At 44.8% G+C, this 12,831-nt stretch overlaps 1 protein-coding gene and 1 long non-coding RNA gene across 2 annotated transcripts in view; one reads left to right on the top strand and one right to left on the bottom strand.

The window, feature by feature from the left end:
- The window catches only part of LOC119536734, a 46,527-nt gene extending 44,192 nt beyond the window's left edge, over positions 1-2,335 (bottom strand). Inside the window, exon 1 of the long non-coding RNA XR_005217406.1 lies at positions 2,256-2,335. This is a non-coding gene — a long non-coding RNA (uncharacterized LOC119536734). The remainder of the gene's footprint in view (positions 1-2,255) is intronic.
- Positions 2,336-2,471: 136 nt separating this feature from the next.
- On the top strand, positions 2,472-11,957 carry EIF2B5 (eukaryotic translation initiation factor 2B subunit epsilon). The gene is made up of 16 exons (XM_037839505.1): positions 2,472-2,705; positions 3,781-3,905; positions 4,755-4,940; positions 5,031-5,208; positions 5,297-5,377; positions 5,652-5,729; positions 6,003-6,315; positions 7,218-7,363; positions 7,598-7,739; positions 7,865-7,966; positions 8,149-8,256; positions 8,442-8,532; positions 8,821-8,944; positions 9,479-9,604; positions 10,036-10,146; positions 10,291-11,957. The coding sequence occupies exons 1-16, from the start codon at positions 2,526-2,528 to the stop codon at positions 10,348-10,350; spliced, it is 2,151 nt and encodes a 716-aa protein (XP_037695433.1). The 5' UTR covers positions 2,472-2,525; the 3' UTR covers positions 10,351-11,957.
- The last annotated feature ends 874 nt before the right edge of the window (positions 11,958-12,831 follow it).

Raw genomic sequence — 12,831 nt, 5'->3', positions numbered from 1 at the left:
GGTGGGATGACAGAATTGGGTGAGGAGGCTTTCACTTCTTTATGTAGTTTGTGTGTGTGATCATGTGAGTGTGCTTTTGTTACCGGACCAAGGCGGTGGATTCTTTTGCCAGATGCACTCAAGTGACTAATTCCTGAGACACTGGGGTTTCAAAGAGAGTTTTATGGCTAGATGTGAAGCAGAAGAACAGATGGCCTATCGGTCCAAAATCTGTCTCCCTAAACTGTAATAATTCTGATAGTTTTATAGTATCAAAAGGCGGGCGGGTTTTAGGATAATGAGCACAATGGCCCCAGATGATGTAATTAAAGGTGATTCAACTATTGAGCATGCACAGACTGATTACATGCTTAGTCACAGAACATATGTTAAAAAATGGTGGCCTTAATATGATGATGGGCATGATTTTTAGTATAATGAAGTATAGGTGACTTGTAGGTTAAAGCCTAAGCTAATACACATGTCAGGTGGGCCCCTTTTGGTCAGATCCAGTTTCTGTTATCAAGATAACTTTGGACTGGGGGTGGATTTGTTCTGGGCTGTCCCAAGACCCTTCATTAATAAACATTACGGGCTGTCTTCAGTGATCATAAGACTCTAAAGTTGAAAAATCAGATAAAATGGGTAGAAGTGAAGGTTAGTAACAAGGTTTTTACAATCACAAGGGCACAAGATAAAGGCTATACAATCATTATCAGAGATCAAGGCAGCTGGATTATAGTTCGGGTTTCAGGTATTTCCCTCTGTCTACTCTAATATACCAGAAAGTAAAAAGGAATATCTATAAAATGATTCAGTAATCATAATCAGTCCTTAAATCCTAACTTCTCAGTTACACTTTGTTTCTTTCAAAAAGTTCTGAAACAAAATCAACAACAGGTTAAGAGAGAGAGAAATTATCTCTGAGACCCATCTATTAAAATTGTTTTCATCCAGCTACCAGTCTACAGAATGGTAAGGCCTACATTTGCCACAACCAGTCTCCTTCAGCTGATTCACCACTTCTCCATGTCTAAGATGTCATTTAACAATCCCTACAATCTGACCTACTTTTCATACCCCTCACAATTACCTCTGAGAGTGTGTGCAAGCACATATAAGCAAATCACCAGTCCTGTTTGATTCTCCCTTTTTCTCTTCCTGCCTATGGATTTTTAGGGCAAACATCTTCATTTACAAAGTACTACAATCCAAAGTTTTTACTGAGTTGCCTTCTGCCTTTCCTTCTACAGGCTAAATTTTCCAACATCCTTAAGAAATGGTTTTCACTCAGTGCTATCATTAATTAGTAGAAGGAAGAAACGACAGACCCTCTTCCACAAGAAGGGCACCGGAGTATGGCGAATCAAGTCGGAATCGCTATATGGAAACAACAAATCTCAGCCTTGTGGACTCCAAATCCCCATGTGAAAACGGAGGGTGGGTGGAAATAGCATTTTCAGAAATTGTAACACCCTGTGGGTCCTAGAATTCGGACAGTTCCAGTGGAGACAGGATGCGGTGCCTTCCTGGGAAGCTCCTTGCCTTTCAAATAAGGTCCAACCCGCCTTGATTGTTTCCCCAAGGCCAGGCATTTCTGCATGCTGGTACTCCAAAGGCAGGACGCATTCTCCAGCCTCCCACCTTTACGCTCGCAGTTCCTCTACCTGGAAAGCTTAACTCCAGTCCTACTCAACTTTACGGTAGTTTTTGAATCCTCCACTCTGTATGAGACACAGAGTAGGCGTTCAATAAATGTTGCTATCAATGAGAGTTAAAGGAAGAAATAACACAGTAATCGTTATACCTATATAACTTGGCTGAAAGACTGTGAGACTAGGAAGTCAGACAAATTGGGTTCCATACCAGTTCTTCCACTCACTAGCTGGGTGAACTTCACACCTCTAAGGACTTCAGAAATGTTTGTTAAACGAATGAATAAAGTGTCTTGCAGACATGTGTACCAAATTAAATGAAATAATACTTGTATAGTGTCTAGCCCACAATAAGCGCTCAATAAATGGAATTACTATTCTCCTTACTATACCACATTTTGTATTTGTCTAGACTGCGAGTTCCTTGAGGGGAGGGGATGTCTGACTCGACTCCGAACTCCCCACGGAGCGGAGTCCGGAATAAGTAATAACTATATTAGGTGACTAGAATAAATACGCAGAACTACAATTTCTAACATGCTCGGGGGGGGGGGGACTGTTTAAGATTACATATCCCGGATGAATCTGGCCCCTTGGAGGCAACCACAAGTTCCATCATACCGCAAGAATCACGAATTATTCGCCTGGGAGTGAAGGCCTACTGTACCTGCAGACCAAGTCTGACGTCCTCTGGACCCGCCCCACGCCTCACGCCTGGCTGCTGGGATCTCCGCCAGAGACCAGGCCAAGGGAAGACGCATGCGCACTCCTCTCTTATTGGATCCTCCCTTCATTAGTTAGTCCTTCGCGTTTCAAGTCTCAGGTCCTTTTTGTCCCCTACTGCGTGCGGTGGCAGTTTTCGTGCGTAAGTGGTGGCCGTGAGAGAAGAAGATGGCGGCCACTGTGGTGGTTCCGGCTGATGCGGTGGCCGGACGGGCCAACAAGCGCGGCGGCAGTGGTGGTGGAGGAGCCAGGGCTGCGGAGGAGGAACCGCCGCCGCCCCTGCAAGCAGTTCTGGTGGCTGATAGCTTCGACCGCCGCTTCTTCCCTATCTCCAAGGACCAGCCTCGGGTGAGCACCGCGCACGAGACCAGCCAGAGGGCCTGGAGGTAGCGGGGCTGGAACAACTTATCCTTTCGGCCGCCTAGTGAGGCGTGCTCTGGAAGGACCTTTTGTCTACCCTTTTCCCTGAAACCCGGTTTATCTGATTAGGAGGAAGGCGGAGGGATCATCTAAAATTCTGATGATTGCCTGACCAAGTGAGTGGCTGGCAGATTTGGGGACTGGTAGGCTTGGAGTCACCTCAGTCAGCTTTGGGAGAAATGAAGAGGGCTGAATGTAGAAGCAGCGCTTGAGAGAAGCCTTCACACGGGAGTTCAATGCTCTATGAAGTTATATGCATAAAATGGAGCGGGATGGTCGGATCCTATATTAACGGCCGTTTTGGATCTCGTGCAGTGTGCTTTATTTCCTAACAGATTTTAATGGCAGGCAGTGCCATCTGTTGAAAGAAGTCCAGAATGGGTTTAGTGGCTGCTTACCAGCAGCCCCTTTATTGTCTAGACATTGGGGAATTGGTCTGAGCTAGTTCTGGGGCTTGCCGGGTCACTCAGTATTCTCAGGTCCAGTCAAAGTTAGGGAACTGCACTGGGTTTAGGGAAAATTACTCTCTAAACCCTCCTCCCCACCCCCACCCCCTACATAGAAGGCCTCATAGTTGTTCATTTTTGACGAGTGATTGGACCTGTCTAAAGCCTGACTCTTGGAAAGGGGGTCAAGGAAGGAAATTTTATGGAGAAGGCCATAGCACCTTACTTAAGTTTCTGGACTTAACGATTGATTTCCTGTTTCGTTCTTTGCCAGTGGTGGTCTTCTATTCTACTAGCAGCTCTGTGTCTGATACTGGGCAAGTTACCACGTTTGCTATGTCCAAATTGTAACTCCTCAGACTCTAATACTTAGAGCATGCCATGACATCAAAGGCAGGGTCCTGATTACTTTTGAATTCAAAAGATAAAGGAAAACTATAGAATGTGGAAACACTGATAGAGGAATGAAAATTGTGGTTGCAGTGGGGAGAAGAATGGTATCCAAAGGGCCCTCCCAGATTGAAGACCTCAAATTTTTTTCCCCTCCTACCCTCCAGGTCCTCTTGCCACTGGCAAATGTGGCACTAATTGACTACACTCTGGAATTCCTGACTGCCACAGGTGTACAGGAAACCTTTGTCTTTTGTTGCTGGAAGGCTGCTCAAATCAAGGAGCATTTATTGTAAGGCCCTGCAACTTTTCTTTCTGTGTTTCACCATCTTTTTCCAGTTTCTTTAGGAAGGATGCAATTAAGGGGAAATTTTAAGGCGGGGGGGAAGTGTCTATTTAGATCCCAATAGAAGGTCTAAAGGCGTTTTCGTCACTTATGAGGAAGTGAGCAACAGACACCCAGTATCATTCCATCTTGGGGTTCCTGTGATGAAGATTAAAGAACTGCATCTGTATTTTTTCCGAATCTCATAAATTTTGGTCCCAGAGGTTTTGCTTTTTATTTAATGGCTCCAATATGGAAGTTACAAGAGTAACATCTTTGTTTTTCCACTGAACTTGTAAATATTATTTTTTCTGCTCCTCAAGAGCAAGGATGAATTCATCATCATTGTATTCCCAGTGCCTAACTTAGTGCCAAGCACACAATAAGCAGTTAACAAATGTTTGGTGAAATCTTCTTGAAAAATAGTAAATCTCAGAATTTATGGAAGTTTAGGAAATAAAGGCTAGGATATTAGCATGATCTCACAGTTCCTAAATTTGGTATGGACTTAGGAAGGGAAAATGTGGCATGAAAATTGTGTTCCCAGGGTTGCAAGTTCAAGTCCATGTTTGGGTACAGGTGTCAGGATATAGACAGGAAATGTCCATGACTCTCTAACCAATAAAACAAGACTGGTGATACAGGAAGCTGAAAGACTTAATTATAGTTCAAACATCTCTTTGAAATTGTGGACGCTGGCAGGAGCCCAGAAAAGCCATAGAGAAGGAATGTGATTGCTGAATAGGGGAGAAAAATAGGAAAGGTCCTCATGATCTTTATGCCTGATTTACTCATTCCCCTCACCCCTTCCCTTAGGAAATCCAAGTGGTGCCACCCTACATCTCTCAATGTGGTTCGAATAATTACATCAGAGCTATATCGATCACTGGGAGATGTCCTCCGTGATGTTGATGCCAAGGCCTTGGTGCGCTCGGACTTCCTTCTGGTGTATGGAGATGTCGTCTCCAATATCAATATTACCCGAGCTCTGGAGGAACACAGGTCAGGATGGAAAAATGGTAGGGACTAGGGTTAGAGACCAGCAGAGCCCTAAGACTGCTTCTTTGCAGCTCTCTTTCCTATCTTTTACAGGTTGAGGCGGAAGCTAGAAAAAAATGTATCTGTGATGACAATGATCTTCAAGGAGTCATCCCCCAGCCACCCAACTCGTTGCCATGAGGACAACATGGTAGTAGCTATAGATAGTACCACAAACCGGGTTCTCCATTTCCAGAAGACCCAAGGCCTCCGGCGTTTCTCTTTTCCCCTGGTATGTAGATATCTGGGATCTTTGAGTTCAGAAAGTGACTAACTTCAGCAGGAGAGACTGATTAAAGTCTTGAAACTTCTCCCCACAGAGCTTGTTCCAGGGCGGTGGAGATGGGGTAGAAATTCGCTATGATTTGCTGGATTGTCATATCAGCATCTGCTCCCCTCAGGTGAGCTCTTCAGGGCCAAGACTGCACATCCAAAGAGTGGAACTCAGAGAGGGTTTTATTGCCCCCTGAGGAGGCCAGGGTATATTTCTTCTCCCTCTTTTTTTAATCTGTTCTAAAATAGGTGCTATCATCTTGTTTTCCAGTATTCCATTAAGAGCTTCTTTGAGATACTGGTCCATGTACTGCTGGATAGGGTCTGATAGGTCTGTGGGGACTTTTCTTTGCCTCCAGAGAATAGCATTTAACCGTGGTCCTACCCCACTCTCTCCCACAGGTGGCTCAACTCTTTACGGATAACTTTGACTACCAAACTCGAGATGACTTTGTGCGAGGCCTGTTAGTGAATGAGGAGGTAAGAAAAGGCTTCCAAAGTCTCTTCAGGAGAGATGAGAGGGCTATGATTTTATCTCATGCTGGTAACTTTTGGTCCCCTTTTGTGTTTTGTTGAGCCTTAGGAAGGAGGAAAAGAACCCAGGGGGAGAAAGCATAACACAAAGAAAACTCTCAGGCCATTTAGCTGTGACAGCAAGAGATAGGGGAACTTAAGAAGGTTATAAAGTTGTTGTACCTGGGGTTTTCCTCCTGCCTTATTTGCTTAGGTAAGCTCCCTTTCCTTCTCGCACAGATCCTAGGGAACCAGATCCACATGCACATAACAACTAGAGAATACGGTGCCCGGGTGTCCAACCTACATATGTATGCAGCTGTCTGCGCTGACGTCATCCGCCGATGGGTCTACCCTCTCACTCCTGAGGCGAACTTCGCTGACAATACAACTCAGAGCTGCACTCATTCCCGGCACAACATTTACCGAGGGCCTGAGGTCAGCCTGGGCCATGGCAGCATCCTGGAGGAAAATGTGCTCCTAGGCTCTGGCACTGTCGTTGGCAGCAATTGCTCCATCACCAACAGTGTCATTGGCCCTGGCTGCCATATTGGTGAGCACAAGTACAGAAATCAAGCCAGCTATCCTTAGGAGCAGGAACCTGGGGGCACCTGTGTTTCCAGAAACAAGGATTGATATACAAAGAGAATAAGGAACTAGAGTGGCTACCTTAAGAAAGGAGAAAACAGAGTTTTGAAAACAGTGATCCCCTGATTTGGTCTGAGAACCTTTTATTGGTCCCCGGGACCCTATATTAACATTCAGAACTAAGTGGATAATTACCATACAATAATAATATCTCTATTTAGTACATTACAGTTTACAAAGGGCTTTTATGTACATTATTTCATTTAATCATCACAAAAACCTTGTGAGGTAGTTACTATTTATCCCCAAATTACAGATAAGTAAACAGGCTCAAAGTGGTTGTTTGCCAAAGGTCATAGCTAATAAGAGTCAGTGCAGGGACTTGAATCTGAGTATAATGATTGTGAATCTAGTGTTCTTTGCACTTCACCATAACTGGTCAGCCTCTTAGTAACCCATTATAGCTGTAGGATTGTGATGTTTCTACCCCTCCTAAACAATAAACTTCTAATTCTGAAATGTACAGGAAGAAGTGGAATAATTTGTTTCTACTTGTAGACATAGACGTGATTCTCAATAAAGTTCTTCAGTTCAGGGAGTCCCCAACAATCCTGTAGGTTCTCAGGTTCTTAAGCCCTGTATAGAGTCTGCAGTTGTTGTAAATGTGGTAGAGGATAGTCAGGCTGAGCAGTGACCTGTTCTCAGTCCTGGGCTTTGAATGGGAGAGGGTGTTTATGGTGAATTGGGGGGTGGATAATAGAGCTAGGTAGGAGCTGTGCTGATGTCAGTCAGCGCTGTCCTCTATGAAGGGCTCTAATCTAGAGCTAGAGCCCTGAATAACCAGGATTCCTTCCCATCGTGAGCTAGGTGATAACGTGGTGCTGGACCAGGCTTACCTGTGGCAGGGTGTCCGAGTGGCAGATGGAGCACAGATCCATCAGTCTCTGCTCTGTGACAACGCTGAGGTCAAAGAACGAGTCACACTGGAGCCACGCTGTGTTCTCACTTCCCAGGTGAGATCTGTTCCATACTGCATACAGGCCCCAAATTGAGTGGTGGTCATGCTGAGTTAAAGGGGGGGCCTTGTTTCCAGCCATAATCCATCCTGTTTGAGAGTCTAAATCCAGTGGGTTCATTTACCTTCTACTTGGCTTAGTGAAAAAAAAAAAAGTCTCTCGCATTTTCAGATATAGTTTTCTCCAGCAAGCTCATGGGTCTATACCACCCACTGCTTTATTCTCCTGTAGGTAGTAGTGGGTCCAGACGTCACACTGCCTGAGGGCTCGGTGATCTCTTTGCACCCTCCAGACGCAGAGGAAGATGAGGATGATGGCCAGTTCAGTGACGATTCTGGGACCAACCAAGAAAAGGAGAAGGTGAAGCTGAAAGGTGTGAGGCTTAACAGGTGTGGGGCATCTGTGTATCTCTCTGCCCCGTCAAAGAAAACCAGTGTTTCCTCCTGGAGGGATTTGTGCTTCTGCTGGGCCATCCCTAAAAATCAGTGCCTTTTCCAGGTTACAATCCAGCAGAAGTCGGAGTTGCAGGCCAGGGCTACCTCTGGAAAACTGCAGGTATGAACATGGAAGAAGAAGAAGAACTACGGCAGAATCTTTGGGGTAAGCTAGGCCTCATTCCTATTATTCTCCTTATACTGAATCTGCTTATGTTAAAGGATAATTAATACTTCAGAATCTGATAACTTGTTCATTCCTTTATTCATGTAGATAGGGCATGTATATTATCCTGTCAGTGACTCCTTCCTTATTTTTCTTTTTTCTTACCCTTTATGACTTCTCAGGACTCACAGTCAACATGGAAGAAGAGAGTGAAACTGAAAGTGAGCGAAGTATAAATTCTGAGGAGCTAGACAGCCGGGCATGCTCTCCACAGATGGATGACATCAAAGGTGAGTGGCCAGGGGAGCAGCGTCCTGGGACAAAGTAGGAAAACTTCCACTTTATTCTTGCCCGAATCATCTAGCCAAAGACTTTTGTTCCTCCCAGGAAGGGATTTGTGTGAAGTCAGTTCTAGGTGACTTAAAGAATTCTGGAGTGATGTTGGTCTTTGAACTTATTCTTGCTTTGGTTTTAGTATTCCAGAATGAAGTCCTGGGAACACTACAGCGGGGTAAAGAGGAGAACATTTCTTGTGACAATCTAGTCCTGGAAATCAACTCTCTCAAGTAAGAGCAGCCCCTCCCTGTTCCCTTGTCCTTGGGGTAGCCTCAGGCAGGGAGAGATTCTCTTGTGTTTCTTCCCCAGATAGGAATCTATTTCCTCCACATCCCAGATGGATAAGGCCAGTAGCATTTGGAGGAAGGGAGGCATTAGATTCTAGCCTAAGCAGCAGCCTTCCAAAGCCACATTGTTCCATCTGACTTCCTCTCCTCCAGTGTCCTGCCAAAGTCATAGTCCTGCAGCATGCTGAAAGGGCCAGTAAGGACTCTGGTGCCACCCCAATCTCCTCACAGGTATGCCTACAACATAAGCCTAAAGGAGGTGATGCAGGTGCTGAGCCACGTGGTCCTGGAGTTTCCCCTGCAGCAAATGGACTCTTCGCTTGACTGTAACCGCTATTGTGCCCTGCTTCTTCCTGTGAGCAAATACTGGGGCTGCATACAAGGGATTGGGTGGAGGCAGATACACTTCCTTTTTGTGCTTGACTTTAAAGGAAATCAGGAGTAGAAGGTCATGTTATGGGATATATGTCCTTTCTGGTTCCTTTATCCTTATTTCTAGAAGCTGATTAGGTTCTAGAGCAGCTTTCACTGCTGAGTTTGGGTTTAGTATACCTGGAATAGACCTGGACTTTCAAAATCTCTGATGGAAAATTATTTGGCCCAGAACAAGATCATCCTTTAGGCTGAAAATGAGTATTTTGAGGCAGTGCTCAGCATCTGACCCCCTTTCACCTTACCTTCCCCAAGAATTCTTTCTTTTTCCCCAACACCGACTGCCAACAACTTTCAAGTCCTTCTGACATGATTGCACAGGGCCTGTGTCATCTCTCCCTTATCTTCCCATGTTTATGAAAATCTCATGTAATCAGTATTAATTTTGTGTACTGTCCAGGTATAGGTGCTTGCTCAGAAATGTATTGCAGCTTCCTTTTCCTCCTTCCTTTCATAGCTGCTCAAGGCCTGGAGCCCTGTTTTTAGGAACTACATAAAGCGTGCAGCTGACCATTTGGAAACCTTGGCAGCCATTGAGGACTTCTTCTTGGAGCATGAAGTTCTTATTACTTCCATGGCCAAGGTGAATGCCATCTCAAGCCCCGTAGTACTGTTTCTGCTTTGAAACAGGTGTAGGCAACCCCTATGGAAACACAAAACAGAGGCTAACATGAACCCAGTATGGAGTTTGGTAAACAGCACCATACACCTCTAGTATGGTGCTTATTGCTGGAAATGCAGCCTTGGATCCAGGCTAGTAAGGCAGCCGTTTGGGGGTTGGCCTGGAAATGGTGTGGAGCAATACTTAGCAGTAGTTCTAGAAGTTATACACGTCTCGGTACCAGAGTAAAGAGCCCACTCTTGTCCATTTTGGAGGAGGCTGCCGGATATGTGGAAGGAGGTTGAGGGCCAGGTAGAGAAGTGTTAAGGTCTTGACTTCTCTTCCTCTGTTCTCAATTATATCTTGCTGGGCTCTGCAAGGCCTCTGAGATCCCCTTTGCTGACCTTCTGTAGGTGCTAATGGCTTTCTACCAGCTGGAGATCCTGGCTGAGGAAACAATCCTGAGCTGGTTCAACCAAAGGGATACAACTGACAAGGGCCGGCAGTTGCGTAAGAATCAACGGGTGAGTCAGGCTGTCTGGTTCCCTGACCCTTGGCCCTAGGCTCCAGGGTGGTTTGTTCCTTGGGACTCTGGCTTTTATCTGCTAGGGGAGACAGGACGGTTATGTGCATCTCCCCCAGCAGCTCTCCACTCTGCTTCCTTACAGCTGCAGAGGTTCATCCAATGGCTAAAAGAGGCAGAAGAGGAGTCATCTGAAGACGACTGAAGTTGCACTGCTGTGCTTCTGTGGGTGTGATTGCCCTCCTGGCTCCTGAGCCAGGGCAAGTGAGGAGCTACTTGCCAAAGGATGAGTAACCACCATCCAACTGAGACTTAAATGAGCAGAAGCTTGAACTACAGTATTCTTCCCACCTCCAGCAACCATGTGCCTCCCGTCCTGACTGAGGAGTTGGAATGAGAGAAAATGGGCTGGAACAAAGCTTCTGTTTAGGGAGGAACTAGGCAGGCGCTGCAATTGGAGGAAGGCCAGAGGAACAGCTTTGTGCTCTGGCTTTTCCTCAGGGAACAGCAGAGAGCAGCTGGCCTCTCTGCTGCTTGTATTTGTTAATAATTAAAAGAGAGAGAGGTGTATTTGGTTTCTTTCCAACTGACCAGGCTTTGAAGTATGTGACCAAAGAGTTCTGAACCTCTGACATGGCAGCGTTTCCCTAACATCTGGGGGAGAGGAAAAAGAGGGATATTGTGGCCACTAGGTGGTACTGTGGTGCCTGGCTAATAGACTATTCTATGGTTTATAGGTAGTGGAGGGCCCAGATCCTTTTCTAGCCACCGTGGACCAATTTGTGGTCCTGAGGAGGTGTGCCTGAGCCTGTATCTATAGCACTTTTCTGTTAAGTTTAGTATTTTGTACTGAGTGATGATGCCAAGCGTATATAAGGCCCATTAGTGCTTGCCAGTCTCTCATATGCCTTCTCCACTTGATCCAGTACTAGTCCTGTCAGGGAAGCTGGGTCACTCTCCATCTTAAAAATAAGGTAATTTTCTTATGGTTGCATGCCTCTTGAGGGGTAAAGCTAAGGGCTTGATCTTCAATCAAGTATACTTTCTGCTTCCGCATTTTCAGTGTCTCATTGAAGGGGAAATTGCCCTCAGAGGCAAATATAACCCCAAGCTGGCAATGGATATGCTGAAAAACATATGAAGGCTCTATAAAATGGAGTTTCCCTAATATTGAGTGTTTGTTTACTATGTGAAAGGTATTTTGTTAAGTTCTTTTCATGCATTATTTTAGTTAACCCTCATATTAGCCCTACAAAAGTTGGTTTTATCCCATTTTCAGATGAGGAGCCTAAAGCTCCAAGAAGTTAAGTAACTAATCTGAGGTCCCATAACTGGTAATTGAGAGAGCCAGGATGTGGTACTGGACTCCCAAGGTGGAATTTTAGTCAGTTCATTTTATTGTTTCCCTTAACCTCAACCCCGAGACCATGCCCCTTCTGTCTCCTCTTTTTGAGCTGTTTGTTGCTTTTTTTGTAACTCTTGACTCTGTTGACACTTAAGCTGTGGCAGGTGTCACTGTGATAACAAGTGACCATCTTGGGCATCACAGATAAAATTTTCTTTCTTCATTCCAGTTGGAGGAAAAGAGTAAGGTGAGGAAGAGGATACTACTCTCCAGGTGGAGGGCATAAAGGCATTGGATATTTCTAAAGGAAAAAAACAGGCTGGCCAGGGTTTGGCTTGATTTGCTTTTCTTGTTCAGTAAATTTCAGTTTCTCTTTTATCACATACAGTACCTAGTATTTAAAGAACATAAAGATGGTTATGGCATGGACCTATTAGGAGAAGTTAAATATAAGTAACTATGAGTCATCTCTGGTCTGTGTCAAATGAGCGGTAGAGATCAGAAGTGGCCTATACAACTTTTTAGGAGGAAGAGATGCCTTTCAGTTGGGATGGTTAAGGAAGGCTTTACAGGATTTTAACACTTGAATGGCCTAAAAAATGGAAAAAGGTAGAGGAGAACATTAAAAGCAAAGCAAAAGATTTCCAGTTAATTTTGGCAAATTTTAAACATAGGAGCTTTTTGCTGTTTCCAAAATCCCTATTAAAATGCCAGTAAAGGAATGAAGGCATGTTACTCAAAATCAGGAAGTAACAACAATGAACAAGAGACAGCAACACTTGGGAAAATGAAAAATAGATGGAAAAGTAAAAAATTGACTTGGCAATGCAGAATAAGTTGGGGTCTGACTGCAGAGGTCATTATTAACAAAAGGCAAAGCCAACATGCCCTTGAACCCAGAAAATGCTCAGCGCCTCAGAAGGGGTAAGGAGTGGGGCCAAGAACTAAGTTGGGGGACGGTATAGATAAAGGTCTATATAATAAAAAGTTAGACCCCCAGATCCCCATTTCATGGAGCCAGGTGATTACCACTGCTTCTGCCCTGCAGGAAATGAGAGATTTAGTCTGTACAAATGGTGAGGAGGAAATAATCAAAGAAATACTTAGGGTTTCCTAAACTTGAAGGTCCTGAGTTTCTAGATTGAAAGGGCCCATGAGTTCCCAGTATAATGAATGAAAAAGCCCCATGAAATTTCAGAACCTCAGAACTTAAACTATCAGAGCCATTCTGGACTCAGGTACAGCAGTGGATGGGGTAAGGTGCTAGGTTGAAAATGAGGGATTAATTGAGAATATATGAGTAGTGGGACTCTGAATATTTGTACTTTGATTTATATTCCC

This window comes from Choloepus didactylus, chromosome 1 (genome assembly GCF_015220235.1).
Source record: "Choloepus didactylus isolate mChoDid1 chromosome 1, mChoDid1.pri, whole genome shotgun sequence".
In the NCBI taxonomy this organism is placed as follows: Eukaryota; Metazoa; Chordata; class Mammalia; order Pilosa; family Megalonychidae; genus Choloepus; species Choloepus didactylus.
Note: the sequence above shows the minus strand (reverse complement) of the source record. Positions and strands in the feature narration are given on the sequence as shown.

Bases quoted from the DNA above. Each gene is read 5' to 3' on its own strand.
- EIF2B5 (XM_037839505.1), top strand. From the start codon at position 2,526: ATGGCGGCCACTGTGGTGGTTCCGGCTGATGCGGTGGCCGGACGGGCC. The intron at 7,740-7,864 runs GTGTGAGGCTTA...TGCCTTTTCCAG, and splicing joins GGAGAAGGTGAAGCTGAAAG to GTTACAATCCAGCAGAAGTC. The intron at 9,605-10,035 runs GTGAATGCCATC...GACCTTCTGTAG, and splicing joins TTATTACTTCCATGGCCAAG to GTGCTAATGGCTTTCTACCA.